The 16299-nt window shown below is 41.7% G+C and overlaps 2 protein-coding genes across 8 annotated transcripts in view; one reads left to right on the forward strand and one right to left on the reverse strand.

The window, feature by feature from the left end:
* Positions 1–1990: 1990 nt before the first annotated feature.
* Positions 1991–4081, forward strand: NUDT16L1 (nudix hydrolase 16 like 1). Of its 2 annotated transcripts, XM_074196301.1 has the most exons (3): positions 1999–2292; positions 2478–2738; positions 3063–4081. In XM_074196301.1, the coding sequence occupies exons 1-3, from the start codon at positions 2140–2142 to the stop codon at positions 3282–3284; spliced, it is 636 nt and encodes a 211-aa protein (XP_074052402.1). In that variant the 5' UTR covers positions 1999–2139; the 3' UTR covers positions 3285–4081. The 2 variants fall into 2 exon arrangements, with proteins under 2 accessions (XP_074052403.1, XP_074052402.1); XM_074196302.1 differs by lacking the exon at positions 2478–2738 and having other exon boundaries at positions 1991–2292.
* The window catches only part of ANKS3 (ankyrin repeat and sterile alpha motif domain containing 3), a 49616-nt gene continuing 36379 nt past the window's right edge, over positions 3063–16299 (reverse strand). For 2 of the 6 annotated variants that reach the window (XM_074196291.1, XM_074196292.1), the window contains 5 exons: positions 13595–13767; positions 11016–11101; positions 8380–8463; positions 6989–7081; positions 3063–6686 (listed from right to left, as the gene is read on the reverse strand). In XM_074196291.1, coding sequence (XP_074052392.1) covers positions 7002–7081; positions 8380–8463; positions 11016–11101; positions 13595–13767 — 423 coding nt within the window. In that variant the 3' untranslated portion in view covers positions 3063–6686; positions 6989–7001. Of the gene's footprint in view, positions 7082–8379; positions 8464–11015; positions 11102–13594; positions 13768–16299 lie in introns of all 6 variants that reach the window. The other 4 variants (XM_074196287.1, XM_074196290.1, XM_074196289.1 and 1 more) reach the window with 3 other exon arrangements.

Below are 16299 nucleotides of genomic sequence, written 5' to 3' on the forward strand. Positions count from 1 at the left end.
AGCCTTCAGGGTCCCTTTAGCTCTCAGTAATCTACGCCTTGCCCGGGTGACCATGGTCACTCCACTAGTAGGTATCTAAGATAGGTTTGAAGCTAGAGGTTCCTGACTTCAAAGCCAGTGCTCTACATTAGCATTTCAGTTGAATTTGGAAGGCACTTGCAGGGGATGTCCCTCCTACACAGTGGACTTGCTTTCTCACTGAAGTTAGTGGTAGGAGTAGAAACCAAAAAAGCTGGCTCCAGGGGTAGTCTTCCTTCAGGTCACTGAGTCCAGTCAATCAACCAGCATTTATTTAAGCACCTGCTGTGTGCCGGGCCTTGTGCCACTATGCACTGGGGACACCCAGAGTGTAATATCAACTACTCAGGGGACTTGTAAAGAGAAGTTGAAAGAAGGGGTCACTTGTGCTGCAGAGGCTAAGTAATGTCATAGGTGATGGTGGGCAGGAAGCAGGTGATCAGCTGGAAGGGGCGCCAGGGATGTCACTGCTTGGGCAGAGCTTGGATTTGAGGGGTGAGATGGGAGGCAAGGAGTGGGGGTGGGAAGAATATTCCATGTGGGCGACAGTAAGTTCTAGTGTGACTGGCCATCAATCCCACGAAGAATGAGATGGTGATTCTGAGTCATTCCGACAGATAGTGACCGATTTGGGGGTGGGGGGGGTCCAGAATGAGTTTTTCTGAACTTGAATTTGGGATGTCTACATTGAATGGGTCAGTTTAGCAGGGATTGGTTGATCCCAGATCTGAGTCTGAGAGAATGGGAGAATATTTATTCCTTTTCTCTAGGGGCCTTAGGTTGGATGACCAAAGGAAGGAGCAGTTGTGAGAATAATTCAGGCATTTGTTAAGCACTTCCTGTATCCTAGGCATTCATGAAGGATCTGAAGCAAACAGTCCTTGTCCTCCAAGAGTTCACTTTCTATTGGAGGAAAATGATTCATATTGAACATTTTAATTAAAAGAGATATCAAGTAATTTCCAGGGGCAGAAGGGTTCCTGTAGGCTCACGGGAGCTGAACTTTGAAAGGTGGTGATGAATTAACTTTTTTTTTTCATTTTTGCAAGGCAAATAGGGTTAAGTGGCTTGCCCAAGGCCACACAGCTAGGTAATTATTAAGTGTCTGAGGTCAGATTTGAACTTGGGCCCTCCTGATTCCAGGGCCGGTGCTCTATCCACTGCGCCACCTTGTCGCCCTGATGGATTGATTTTTGTTACCGTTCCATCATGTTTGACTTTTTGTGATCTCATTCAGGGTTTTTTGGGGCAGGACAGCTCGTTTTATAGAGAAGAAACTGAGGTAAATAAGGCTAAGTGCCTTTTCACAAGTTTTGGTGCAGCTATTAATTTAATTAAATTTACTTTACTTTAATTTAATTAATAGCTATCTCAAGCCATTGATGCTTAGAGCTGCCCGGAGATTTGGGGCTTCCTTCCTAACACCTCACCTACCCTCACCAGTGGCATTTTGTCACAAAGAAATGGGGGGGGGGGGTTCAGTTCGGCCAAAGTGTCCAAGGGGCTTCCCTGGGAGCCCCCCGCGGCCCCGCATCGGCCGCCCCGGCCCCGCACGCGACCAGCGCCAGGCACGCCCGGGGGCCGCACACAAGTCGGTGGAAGAGCGTCGAGCAGGCGAGGGGAGCGGCGCGGTGCACGCCGTCCGGCCCGCCGCGGCGCTCCTCCCAGTTAAACTGCCCAACTGGAAACGGAACCCTCTTGGGCCGGGGAGGAGCCGCCGAAATACAGACGTTCCATTGGCTTCCGCCAGAGAGCAGGCGGGGTGAAGGCGTCGCTCGCCAGAGCGAATCCGGAATCGCCTACAACGATTGGCTTGCGAACAAGTCAATCACTCGGTCGACGCCCACTCACCCCCCCCTCCTGCTTCGTCCCCGCCTATAAATGCCAAACGCGGAGGCGAGGCCGGGAATACGATTAGTCGCTTTCTGGGACAAAGGCGAGCCCGAGCGAGAGCCGGCCTAGCGATTGGCCGCCGTCTGACGGCGCGTCGCGGCGATTGGCGAGCTCAGACGGAGGCGGGGAGCGCTCGGGCTGCCTTCCGGGGATTGGTGGAAGTGTGAGGGGGGGCGGGGCCGCGCCCACTTCTCCGCCGGCCCGGCGTGCGGCGGCCTGGCGGCCAAGATGTCGGCCTCGCGGGTGCCCGAGCTGAAGCAGATCAGCCGCGGGGAGGCCATGCGCCTTGGGCCCGGCTGGAGCCACTCTTGCCACGCCATGCTGTACGCAGCCAATCCCGGACAGTTGTTCGGGCGGATCCCTATGCGCTTCTCGGTTCTGGTGAGGGTGGAGGGGGCGAGGCCGGACTCCGAGGCGGAGGGGGGCGGGGCCGCGAGCCGAGGCTCCAGGGAGCCGCGGCGGGAGCGGGGCCGGGCCGGGAGCGGGGCCGGGCCGGGAGCGGGCCGGGGCCGGGGCCGGGGCCGGGGGGGCGCCCCGGGCCGAGTCGACCCGCGCTTGCGTTGCAGATGCAGATGCGCTTCGACGGGCTGCTGGGCTTCCCCGGGGGCTTTGTGGATCGGCGCTACTGGTCCCTGGAAGACGGGCTGAACCGGGTGCTGGGCCTGGGCTTGGGCTACCTGCGCCTGACGGAAGCGGACTACCTGAGCTCGCACCTGACGGAGGGGCCGCACCGCGTCGTGGCCCACCTGTACGCCCGCCAGCTGAGCCTGGAGGAGCTGCACGCGGTGGAGATCAGCGCCGTGCACTCCCGGGACCACGGGCTGGAGGTGCGGCCGCCGGGGAGCCCCCTCCGGCGGGGGAGACCCTCGAGGAGGGGGCGACGAGCGCCGGGCGGCTCCCGAGGCCTTGGGGCGGCGGGGCGGGGCGGGGCGCCCCCGGGGGCCGGCCCCGAGGGTGCGGCAGGGCCTGATGGGGCCGGGCCGGGCCGGGCCGGACCCCTCCTAAGCCTGCGCAGACTTGGCTGCTTTGTTTGCCTTTTTTCTGCCCGGAAGTTGAAGGGGCTTCGGAGCCGAGCGCAGCCCCTCTCAGGAGGCGGCCCAGCCCTGGCTGCCCAGCCGGGGTCCTGACTGCCCCGTCTGCTCTCCTTGCAGGTGCTGGGCCTGGTCCGGGTTCCCCTGTACACCCAGAAGGATCGAGTTGGTGGGTTCCCCAACTTCCTTAGCAATGCCTTCATCAGCACCGCCAAGCACCAGCTGCTCTTTGCCCTGAAGGTGCTGAACATGATGCCCGAGGATAAGCTGGCAGAGGCCTTGGCTGCTGCTACTGAAAAACAGAAAAAAGCCTTGGAGCAACAGCAGGCAGCTTCATCGTGAAGCTATAGTCTTCCCTTAGACTGGGTTTTCTCTCCCCATCTCTTCTCCCTGCCCATCTTTTTTCTCCAAATTTTCTATGCCCTGGGGGCTAAGAAAAGACTTGAGATAATTCATGATCCCTTAGAGGTGTGGTTCCCCGTGGCTGAAAAGGAGTGCTTTTCATTCCTGTCTAATTTTCCTTTGGCCTCATTGCAATGCAGCAGCAGCAGCCTGGGCTGGCACTTCAGGTTTGTGTAGAGGGGTAGATAAAGGTCACAGGGTAAGGAGCAACACCTGTCCAAGGTTTTGAGTGACCCATCTATTAGCACTAGCCTCAGTCTTTGACCTTCAGGGTCAAGACCTTAACATTTCTCTGCATGAATCTTTTGTTTAAGGGGGCAGTTGTCAGTTTGGTTCAGGCCCCATATATGAGGATGTTCTGGTTTAAAAAGGTTCCTTAATTCTCAAGGATGCTTTTGGTTACACTGACATATTCCCGCTGTTCCATTTCCTCAGCCCAAAGAGAGAAGGAATCAAGGTTTTGGTGGGATGTGGCTGGGACTTTTTTTTGGTTCTATCCTTATTTTGGAATTGTTAGGTTTTATGCTTGTGTGGAATATGGAATTTTAAAGTAACTTTTACCTTGCCTCTGCCTATTTTGAGAGTTTGGGCAATTAAGCCTGACTAGGGCCAATAGGGGATGCTTCCCCAAAAAGCTGGGAAGACTGGGAAAGAGCTAGGGCTTGGTTCTGTGTGTGCGTGTCCTCGCTCAATCAAAAATCTGAGCAGGAAAGAAAAAATAAAGTAGCTTGACAGCTCTTCAGTGTGGCCCTCCTTTTATCTTCAGCAGGGGGAAGCTGGAGTCCCCATCCCTGGAATCCTGGCACCATTCCTATCTCAGAGCACCAAAGGTTAAGGGATTATGAGTCTTTGAAAATGCTAGTTTTCTTAGGAATGATCTAGGTAGTCATCACCGAGGCAGCCACATCCTTTCAAATCCCTGGAAGCATTTATTTTTAGAAAACTGACTAGGCCTTATGGGAGCAGTATAGCTGGGGACTTCAAAGAGTTTTTCTTTGTTCAGAGCTGGCTGTATCAAACTTGCAACCTTGGCTTTATCATTTTATAATCACATTGACTCTGGGATGCTGACAGTGAGAGAACTTAGGTCACAAAGAAAGGCTTTGTCTTAGGGTTTTGAGTAGGAAGAAATGGGAAATGGATTGTGTTCATAGATTCAGTGGAAATTTTAAGAGGGTGATAGTGCATACCTGGCAATCATAATGACTTCTGTACTGAACTTTGCAGACATCTGTGAATTAAATGTCAGCCACCTTTTCCTTGTACTACCTTGTACTGAAACTCAGAAGGGTGCTAGCTTGAGCTGTTGTGGCTGATCTTTTGTGCTAGGTCAGTAACCATTAGCTTTTTTGTAGTTATACTCTTATTTAGTTATAGGTTTCTTCTACCTCTTTCCCACACACTTAAACCAAACAAACCCAAATCCTACAAATGTACCTTATTTTTTAAGTTGAAGTAAAATTTAATTCTTTGAAAATTCTGGAATGACTGAAGTGAGGAATGACTGGGTTGACAGTTGGTCACTTCAAAGAACTAAATATACTAAAAGCTACAGCTTCAGTGATGCAGAATGCACTAGTGGGGGGGGGGGGCAGAGTAACTGCCTCCCTCATCATTTATTGGGCAGTGTGACCCTAGGCTAAAAGGAAGAAAATCACGTGGCCCCGAAAAAGCATCCATTTTGTCCTGTCTTGTAAGAAAAGATGACTAATCTTTTTTTCTAGACCTCTTATATAACTTTGGGATTTCTTCTGGTGGGAAAGAATAAACTAAAGTAAAGACAAAAGTTACCAAGAAGCTAGATCAGCCTGATGAGGACATCTTCTCAAGATAATGATTGCAACCCAACTGAGAGAAATGTTTGTTTTCTGTAACTAGGCACCTCAAATGGGAGCTACCTATGTTAGGTAACATAACAAACGGGGGTGGAGGGGGTGCAGAAAGTGACCATGGGGAATTTTCACATGAGGAAAAAGGAACAGAGAGGGAGTAAATGGCATATGTTAGATGCCAAGACCCACAAAAATATAAAGAATACATTCTTGGAACTTGAGGTATAAGAGGCGGCATTTGCAGCTTCAGTCAGAGGGAGGTTTATTTGTGGGGTAGGAAAGACCTGGGCCAGGAGAGACAAAGTCTCGGGACTGACATAGGAATTCATAAGTTTGGCAAAAAATTGGCAGTGCTATCTGCTGACTTAATATACAAAGTAAATCGATACCTGCATGTTCTTTGGCAGCTTAATCAAGCCTGGTTGTTGGTAGTTATTAAAAGGCTTGTGGTTAGTCTTTCATAGTAGGAAAATGGAAGGATTTCCCTCTGCTTCTAAAGGGCTCTTCCATTCCATGGGCTTTTAAAAAGTAAGTTAGCCAGGTAAGATAATAGGACTTTGTAGGGTCACCTTGGGATATCTATCAATCAGCCTGGAAAAAGAGCCCTCCCCCTAAAGATTCTGGGACTCCCCATGTATCTAGCTATAAAAGTGAGGCATGATCTGGCTAAAGGAGACCATTAGAAACCTGGTGTGATAGTTGGTCAATTCTAGTGATGAGACACCAAAAGTTAGAACTCCTGGCGGGGAAGTAAAGCAAAAGTAGCCTGTGGTACATCCTACCTGAAAGCCAGTGGCCACCCACATAGGGAAATTTCACTGAAAAAGTTTTTTTTTTTTGCAAGGCAATGGAGGTTAAGTGACTTCCCCAAGGTCATATAGCTAGGTCACATAACAATTAAGTGTCTGAGGTCAAATTTGAACTCTGGTCCCCCTGACTCCAGGGCCAGGCGCTCTATTGACCATGCTGCCATTTAGCTGCTCCTGAAGGGTGTTCTTAAGAGCCAAAATGTAACAGGGAGTCCAATGAATTGCTGACAAATTCAAGTTTTATTTTACAGAAAACAAAGGAAAATCCAGATCTGGTCCCTGTGTTAGTATCCAAAACTAAAGCCCAAGTGGTCACCTGCTGTGGGAAAATAAATGCTCTATAGCAGCCATCTGCATCTAGGATTTGTCTTTGTACTGCAGGAATGTATTTGAACTCTGAGAAGGAAGCCCACAATTATACCAGACATTCCCATGCCATTTGATCGGCTCTCCTTCATGTGTTGCACCTTGTTGTATTGAAGAGTTGTACGCCCTCCCTCAGTGGCTGGGGCCTGCTCTCTGGCCTGAGGATGGCCTTGTTTCCTGGGCTCCTGGTAGCCTCACTCCACCACCCCCCTCAGGGTGTGGCAAATAGAGATGAAACTCTTGGCCCCAACCCACTTATTCTTCCAGGCACAGTTTCAGGGTGGAATGGTCACCCGACGTCAAGTTCTGGAAAGCAAGTTGATGATGATATGGGTCTATGCCAAACAAAAAAAAAAAAAATGCACATGTCTGTCTATACATTTATTTAGGTTATAAGAGAAGCCTCAACTTAGCTAACTTGTACTTTTCTTCTGGTGCAATTTGGCACTTAAAAGGGTCACTACAAGGTCCCTTTTTACAATTGGCTCGTTAACTTTAAAAAAAATACACAATAAAAACCCTGTTAGCTGAATGAGCTCCCAGTCTCAAAACAGTTTAACTTCACACCTTCCTGTTCGAATGTAGAGATGACCTGTCTGTACTTTAATTTGGAGTACAACTCCTCTTCAATACTCACCATCATTGTTTGTTTATGGTTCTCTCCAATTCTGCTTCCCATTTAGGACCTGCAGCTTTTCTAGGCTCTGGTTTATGGAACACAGAGCTTTCCCTATGAAGAAAAAAAAGTTTTCTACTTCTTAAACCAATAAATAAAGGGGAGCCATCAGGGCAGGCAACAGTGAACCCATCTACATTCTTCTAGATGAAAGGTTAAAATGTGATGCTAAGAGCATAACTTGCAATTCTGTGGTAGTAATTGTATTCAGTTTTTTTGGCACTAGAAAACTAAACTGATCCAAAGGATTAGTGCCTTCTGTTAGACCCTCAAATTCTCTAGGTGCCCAAGTCCAATACTTTTGTTGTTTTATCCAGTGAGGTTGGTACCTACTACTTAAGGTCAGTAGATAGAAAAAGTACTTTCGAGGGTGACATCCCTAGATAAGGTAAGGTATACTAACGATAAAATTTCTGAAGATCAGCTTACTTTCCAGCACTGTTCTTCCCAATAGACCCATGTCTAATAAAAGAGGGTCCTATGTCTTTGGATATAGGAGGCATTGAGGTCAGAGCAATAATAGTGCTTAGAAAGTTATTGTGAGGATCAAATAAGAATGATTTGCAAACATTAAAGTATTATATAAACATTACCATTAATTTATTACTATTATAGCTGTATCATATAGAACCTCATTGTTTTCAAATTTACTATCTGTAGCACTCATCAGATGTACCATATAAATAATAGCCCATTTTTTACAAATTCGTGATTGCTGTTAGACAAAAGGTTTTAAATATTTGAGCAACAAAAATACCTTTGTATTATTTTGACAATCCCTTTCATATATTAGTTGGTTTAATGTGGACATATAATTATGGATGTTACTTAAACCTCTGAACCTCACTCATCTATAAAATGGGGATAACAAAATTTAAAATTATGCACCTCAGGTTTGTAAAGAGTTACCTCAGGCAGCTGGGTGGCAGTGGATAAAGCCCTTGCCCTAGAATCAGGAGGACCTGAGTTCAAATCCACCCTCAGACACTTAATTACCTAACTGTGTGAACTTGGGCAAGTCACTTAACCACACTGTCTGGCTTAAAAAAAAATGCCCTCTGCAAAACTTTAATAAATATCACCTGCTATATTCCCTTCAAAACTTGGAAGATTTGGAAGCCAAAGTTTTATCAGATGGAACAGTTCTTGCCCTTAAGGAACTGAATGAGTTCTTATTTTAAAAAAATCTGCCTTCCTTGATAAATCTCCTTTTTGCTCTTATATCAAATTTTAGTTTCCTTAAAAGACTTTAGATATGGCTTCTGTACTGAGTATGATGAGTGCTCTGAAAAAAGGAATCATTCAAAAGAGCCAAATCCCAAAAACTCTTCCCCACTGTATTAGAAACTCACCCATGTTGCTGACACAGTCCTCTAGAGCTCCTGATAACTCAGACAGGCTCATGGACTTCAGAGAAGTCTGCCATCCTTTGAAACCTGAAGGATGAGAGACCGGTATTTGACTTGGGTACCATATTAATGCAACAATATAACTAAATATATTTCTAGCTACATTTGATATTAGATTATAAAGCAAATCAGTGCAGCAAACTGATCCTAGGAAGAATCTTTAGTTAATGGATTCAGAGTTCCATAGTCAGGTAATTGCTCCAGACAGCTGAAGTGCTTGCTTGCTTGCTTTGGGGGGAGCCCCCAGAGCCAAACACTTTTCAGGCTTGGTATCTGTTCTTTGTTCAGTTCAGTTCATTCCAATTCTTGGGTCCCCTTCTGTACTTTCTTCTCAACACTGAGCAAAAGATACAGCTGGATAATATTAACTCAACTACGGCAAACTATCTCCTTGATGAAGAACCGAACAAGGGTGAATTGGGGAGGTGGATATAAGATGTGCTTAGTGCATCTTATTTCAGCTATCAAAGTCCCCATTCCACCCAGGTCAGATTCTTCTGAATGGGAGCTTTCAAGGAAACTGGTCTCAGGTTACAGGAGTTATCTGCATGCTGATTACTAACTCATCCTGACTTGCTTAGCACTGTAAAGGGGGGTGAGTGGTGGATGGGTGGAATGGATATGACAGAAGGGAAGTGAGTGGAGGTAATTCTACCAAAAGTGAACTGCCTACTACTTGCAGCCTGATAGATAATAAAGGAATCTCCATAATAGGCAACTGGACCAAAAGTTCTAAAGTTAGAAAAAAGTTTAACATGATTTGTCAGTTGACTTGTTACAAATTGGAAACAATCGGCACACGTATTAGTTTAGCAATGTAACTAAAGGGATCCCTAAATCTTTAAGAGGGATAAACTCATGTGATAGTTCAATGAAGAAGCCTAGTTATGACAGATCCTGAGAGCCAAAGGAACAGCATGTGTAGTTGGCATAAAAAGACATTTGGAGGATGATAAAGACTAAAATATTTTGCCTTGGACCCTTTTATCTGGAGAATACACTTGGTCTTGGTCTGTAGAAATCTGCTAGCGAGTATGGTTGTTAGTGAAGATGCAAGTGATAGCTCTAGCCAAAGAGATCCTTTTTCCTCTGCTTCTAACAGTGTGCTTTTCTCAGATGTGGACTACCAGTTTCTCCTAACCAGCAACCAAATGATTACACTGAGAGGATGAGTTTATTTAGGAAGATTATTTTGCAGAAAACCAGTAGCTAACTACTCCTAGATTTAATTGATAAAAAAAAATGCTCAAATTCTAATTTTGTCTTTCCCTACTTCTCAGGTTTCTTAGAACAAATATAAAAGACTGGCATGATTTTGCCTTCTAACAAATAATTTGAAGCATGTAGGGCACATGGAAACAATTACTGACAATCAGAAAAAGACCTAATGTAATTATGTAATCTCCACAGGATTATTTCAATGAATGCAAGAAAAGCCTTTGACAAAATAAAACACTCACTTATGATCAAAATCATATTTAAAACGAAATCTATAAACATCAGAAACTTTTCCAGTATAAAAGAGACAAAGCAAGGATTCCTGTCTCCTCACTATTTGACATCCCATTAGTATGGGATACTAATAATAATGAAAAAAGGAAAATTAGGAAAATTCCATTCAGTAGAACTACAAAATACCTAACATATCTGAAATTTTTTTTTGTTTTTTTTTTTTTTTGCAAACACCTGCACAAAGTCACATAGTTATGTGTCTGAGATCGGATTTAAACTCAGGTCCTCCTGACTCCAGGGTTGGTGCTTTATCCACTGTGCCACCTAGCTGCCCCTACAAATGAAAAATTTTTATAAAAATGCAACTATAAAATACTCCCTATACTTATGATTCACTATTCATATAGGAATATGTCAAAATGATAAAAATGAAATTACAATCTCTATTATCCTATAGATTTATTTCACTAACAATAAAATTACCAAGGAACTACTTAAAAAAAATTAAAAAGAATGTGGAAGAATGAAAATACTTTTATCTCAACACTACAAAACTAATAATCAAAAACTTTTAAATACCAGTTTAAAAAGAGAAATAGATCAGTGAAACAACACTGTTCAAACATACAAGAATATAAATTATTATGGGTAAGCCTCTCCTTTCTGCTGTGAAAATTGGAAAGCAGTTTGGCAAAATGTTTGAAACTTATGTAATAAACCCACATTCTTGAAATTTCTATAACATTTCATACTCTGAGCAACTCCACAAGGAATACCTCTTAAGAGAATTCTTAAAAAAGCAAACTAGAGATTAGAGAATATCAAATATTATCTATAAAAATGTGATGTCCAAAATATAGGAAACTGATATTTGCTAAATGCCTTTTCTGTATAAGTCATTAAAATATTTAAATAAACATTTTGGGGTTTGGTGGTGAAGAGAGATGGGAAGAGAACGTCTACATTGGTGAAACTGGTTTTAGATATTCTAGATGTCAATTTAGAATTATAAGAGAAAAAAAGAGACTTTATTGTCAGTATGCTTCAGCTCTATTCCACTAGTAAAATCTTCCTCTTCTAGGCCAAATTCCTTAGATTCCAAAGGAATTCTTAAGCAATTCACTTACCAGCTCCCAGGTGTGCTTTAGTTGGTGGTGCCCGGCCCAAGGTATCTTCTTGTTTTACACGAGAAGACAGCTCAGTCTGACAGGCCCTATCAAGCAGAAGACCAGGCCCCATTAAGTGAACAGATCACACAGTCTAGAAAAATAACTGCTCAGCCAGGAGAAGCAAGAATGCCAGGCAGACAATTATTTGCTTATGAAGAAGGCTGATTACATTGGGATCAAAGGCCTACCTTAAAACCAATGAAATAACAAAGTGTAAAGACTAAAACCCCCACAACAACTCACAACAATGTAAATAGCTACAAGACTACCCCAAGGTGCCATTCGCTTGACCAACTGTCCAGAGAGCACTGCTGGTAGAGCTAGTCTTTCCCAGAAGTAGTAGGAACTGTTAGTACTTCTGTAGAGGAACAGGATGATTTCTATTGAAGTCCCTCCAAATTCTTTACCCATCAAACAAAGCCCAGTCTAATTTGACTACACTGAAACCCCATGAATTTCCCAGCTATCTGGGCATATCCTTCATCCTAACAACAGGTTTCTAAACTAAATGTCTTACTCAGAAGCAGGGCACTGATACTGGTCAGACAGTAATATGGACAAACCCACAATTTAATTAACAAATCAATCCAGGTCCTTTCAGCCTTGGTGTGCCTGGGAGTAATTTCCCAGGTAAATATTTAAAGGAGAGGTGCCCAGTCAGTCACAGAAATATATTGCCAAAGAAACTGCCAAATGTTTCAGCAGCAAGATTTCTAACATTTTTTTTTTTTGGCTTAAACTACCAGAAGAAGGTTAGGTTTGGTTTTGTTAGAAAGAAATACCAAGAATAATAACTGGAAATTTTTATGATAGAATCCATTTAGATCAAGCAGAATTTCAGTCACATTCACAAGGAGAAAAATTCTAATCTTGCTCTACCAGTCCCCCACACAGAAAAAGCTGAGACTGAAAGAAGGGGAAAACGATGACTTCATCATATCTAACATCTATCCACCCTTTTTAAAAAAAAAATGATATACATATAGGGTCACTCAACAAAGGCAGCTTTGAACTGTTACACTCTGGCTTTCTTCATGGAAACTAGTCTTTGTCAGTAGACAGAGAAACTGCTGCTAAAAACTAATCCAACCTGCTGCTTCTGACTGAAGACTTGTTAGATTTTTTTGATATGTTGATTTGTTTTGTTCAACTTTTTCAAAAAAGTTGAAAATTCTTTATTACAGATAGCTCTTTTGAAGGGGTGGGAGAAGAATATAGTGGAAAATATAACTGATATGAAAACAAAGATTATTAATAAAAATTTATTTTTTTAAAAAACTACAGAATCTGAATGCATACAATGTTCACTTTTTTAAAACTTCTTGTGTATGTTTTTCCTTCCTTTTTTATGATTTTTTTCTTCCCCTTAGTTTTAATTCCTCTTTCACAATATGACTAATATGTTAAGTATGTTAAACACAAATGTCCATGTACAACTTTTACCAGACTATGCTAGGAAGGGTGGTAGAAAAATGCAGAACTCAAAAATCTGCAAATGAGCAAATGCTGAAAAACAAAAAAAGTCATTTGAACCAAATATACTTTTCTCACTTGTGATAACATCTTCTAACATAAGAAAAACAATTCCATTTATACAACTCATCAAGTAATGTACCTCCAAAATGCTTTATTTCTCTTGGAGGTCCACCTTTTTCACTACTACATTAGTCTAACCATTTTTCCCCCCTCCAGTTTCCTTGTAAAGAATGTTTTGGCAAAACATGAAATTTTTGTAATGCCTGCCAACGAGATTCATTTAACCAAGGGCCCACAGCTAGATTAAAAAGGCAGTTGGTCCCTCTAACCCAGTGTTTTCTAACTTTCTGAAGGCTGACATATATGAGCCACAATAAGAGGACCATACCTCTCTTTCTCCACCTCATTAATTCTTTGTCAATCATTTACCAAGGCCACCTTGCCTTCAATTCCCAATCAAGACCAATACTTCTTCCTTCCTCTACCATATTCTTTCCTGTTATCTCAGAATTAAGAAAACTTAAGGTACTAAAAAGTGAAGTGGTTTTTTTTTAGGGTTTTTTTTTTTTTTGTAAGGCAAACGGGGTTAAGTGGCTTGCCCAAGGCCACACAGCTAGGTAATTATTAAGTGTCTGAGACCAGATTTGAACCTAGGTACTCCTGACTCCAGGGCCAGTGCTTTATCCACTACGCCATCTAGCCACCCCAGTGAAGTGGTTTTTTCCCAACACTTCATAGAATAAGTAGGAGAACTGAGCCTGGAACTTTTATATCCAAACTTCTAACCAGTTTTCCTTCCATTGTGCCTTTCTACAACAGTTATGTTTGTTCCACAAGATTTTTCACCTTGGACTGAAAACATCATGGGGTAAATCTTCACTGACACTAGTTTGAGGATTCCTCCACTGAGCTCAATAGGATTTTATGTGTTTGTGTTTAAAAAATAATCTTTTACAGTAACTATTATGTTACATCAGTAACATCAGTTTTCTTGAGCATTCATTCTACTAGGGATACACAGGTTGCAGATAGAGCAGTTATTCAAGGGATTCTTTACTTACTTGAGTTGATCCAGGATGAGCCCAATGTCTCTTGTGAACGCCTGTGTTTCCTCAAGCTGGGTATAAACATCTTTCATGGCTATGTTTTGTTCCATTAGGCAGCTTTCGACAATAGTCCGCAGCTCCTGTTCTTGGGATACCTGACCCTTCAATATTTCCAGTTCCTCATATCTCTAAAGAAGAGATCAGTGCTTAAGATGGGGGGGGAGTATGGAAATAGGAGATAAGAAGATCTGCTTGTTAAAAAACTCAAGTTTAACATAAAAATATATATTTTTAAATACAGGCTGTCAATTGCTGGTAATTTTGGTTTTCTCATTTCCACAGTGGAGTTTTGTTAAAATAGAAAAATGGAGATATGAAAACACCTTCAAAGTAGATAACAGGAAGAGACTCAGTATATATTGGATTCTATCCCATTATTATAGACACATTTCCATTCTTAATAGAAATCAGCATCTATGCTACTATCATATAGACTATAGTACCTTTTTACTAAAAATTAACATCTTGGGTATTTCTACTGTTATTATTCCTCATGTTATAGGTTCATTAGCATTAATTCTTGGATAAATGTGTTTTCCCATAACATTATACATTTTCAGGAAAAAGGCTAAAAGACAGGACTGACATCAGTCAAAAAATGTTGGTTATCAGCTGTTTTTCTGTATTCTAGGTTCTCCTGCAGTTCCTTTTTAGAGTTAATGCTGATATTATCCCTTAGTTAATATTAAAACTTGCATAAAAAAATTATACCATTTCTAGTCTCTTCTGTTCTCTTCCTAATGAACCAATGTGTAGCAAATAGTAGTGCTTGACTTGGAGGAAGGAAGACTTAGGATCAAACTCATCCCTGACATCAATCCTATGTCCAGAAGCAAGACAAAATTTAACCTGAGTCTCAGTTTCCTCAGAGTACTTACCTCAACATTTTACTTGTGAGGATCAAATAAGAGAAAATATTTTACATGCATTATTAAAAACTTTTAAAACATGAAATACACAGTCTTTATTTTGTTTTTTCCCTTGCTACAGAACCTGCCTATAGAAAATTTTGATTGACTTCTAAAACTTTTACTACTAAGAGTGGTATTTTTTTGGGAAAACCTATGAACTTAAAAGGATAGCTGACCCTACAAAACTGGAAGAAAGTCAAAGGAAGAATATCATCACAGACATGCAGCAGTCAAATCCATTGTCTCATACCTTTACACAAATATTTAGTAATATGAGTAGTGAGTAGAAAACTATCTTAACATGGATTTGAAAAAATTTTTTTAATTTTTTAGATATATTCATTGGTAGTTTTTGGTAGTTAGAGATATCCATTATTTTATATTAACATAAGGAGTAAACTTGACTTTAAAGGTTTCACTGAATCTTGATGGATTGTGACTCATGACTGAAGTATGGCAATGGAAGGACATCCATAAGTTTAAAAAGAACAAGATAAAAAGTGGATTAATGAAATAGAACACATGCTCACGCAAGGAAATCTATGAAATGGAGCGGAGGAATATAGTAGAAAACATTTGGCTGAAGATAAGTGGAAGAGGGGCAGCTAGATGGTACAGTGGAAGGAGGACCTGAGTTCAAATCCAGTCTCAGATAATAAGTACCTAGCTGAGTGACAGTGGGCAAGTCACTTAACCCCACTGCCTTGCAAAAATAAAAAGTGTAACAATTAAAGGTAAGAGAAAAATAAGATGGTAGCTGAGTTGCTGATGTGCATTAGGGGAAAAAATTTCAGTATTAAGGAATTCCCCAGATGTGTCAAACCTGTGACTCCAAGCTGGAAAAACTACCAAGTAGGGCACAAACTGAATTAAATGTAGCTGGGAAATGTTTAACAAAATAAATCAAAAATACAATCCAACAGAGATACTGCTGACTTGTAGTTTTCTTTGTCAATATACTACCCAGGGATCTATTTCTAATTGAGTTTATACCACTGCCTTGCTAATGAAATCATAAGTCTGGGTCCCCAAAAATGCTATATTCTATTAGCTTATATTTTATTTAATAACATTTACATTTAGAGTTATCAGAGAAATTAGTTTATAACTTTCTTTTTAGTATTATCTTTACTAGTTTTCATTTTCATTATTTTATATCTTCCCATCCTGCAACATGACAAATACAGAAATGTTCTGAGTGACTACACAGATATCATGGAGATCATACTGCTTGCCTTCTTAATGAGTGTGGAGGGAAAGAATCTGGAACTCAAAATAAAAAAAAGAATGCTCTCTCTCTCTCTCTCTCTCTCTCTCTCTCTCTCTCTCTATATATATATATATATATATAAATAGATAATAAATATTCTTCCATTCTCCTTATCCCAATCCTTTCTCCCAGATTTTGGTTAACATTAATTTCTTTTTCATTCTTCCTTTTACATAATTTAATTCTTTCTTTTTCTTTCTCCATCAGTTAATTAAAGTCTTCCTTTCTTCTTTAACTTATTTTGTTAGCTTTGAAAAATATTTTGCTTTTTTTCCCTCCCCTAAAAAGAATGACTTTACTTTGTTATCTTCATTAGTTCTCTTTTCTGCCTATTCTAAATTTTATTCTTTCATTCGGGTCCTTAAGCATCTTAATTTCTTCTTTGGTTTGGGTTCCTCATAAAATTAAAGCTTTTTTCTCTTTTGTTTCTTTGGAGAGATTTGCTAAGGCAGATTCAAGCTTTTCAGTTCTGTCAATTA

Source organism: Macrotis lagotis, chromosome 8, assembly GCF_037893015.1.
Source record: "Macrotis lagotis isolate mMagLag1 chromosome 8, bilby.v1.9.chrom.fasta, whole genome shotgun sequence".
In the NCBI taxonomy this organism is placed as follows: Eukaryota; Metazoa; Chordata; class Mammalia; order Peramelemorphia; family Peramelidae; genus Macrotis; species Macrotis lagotis.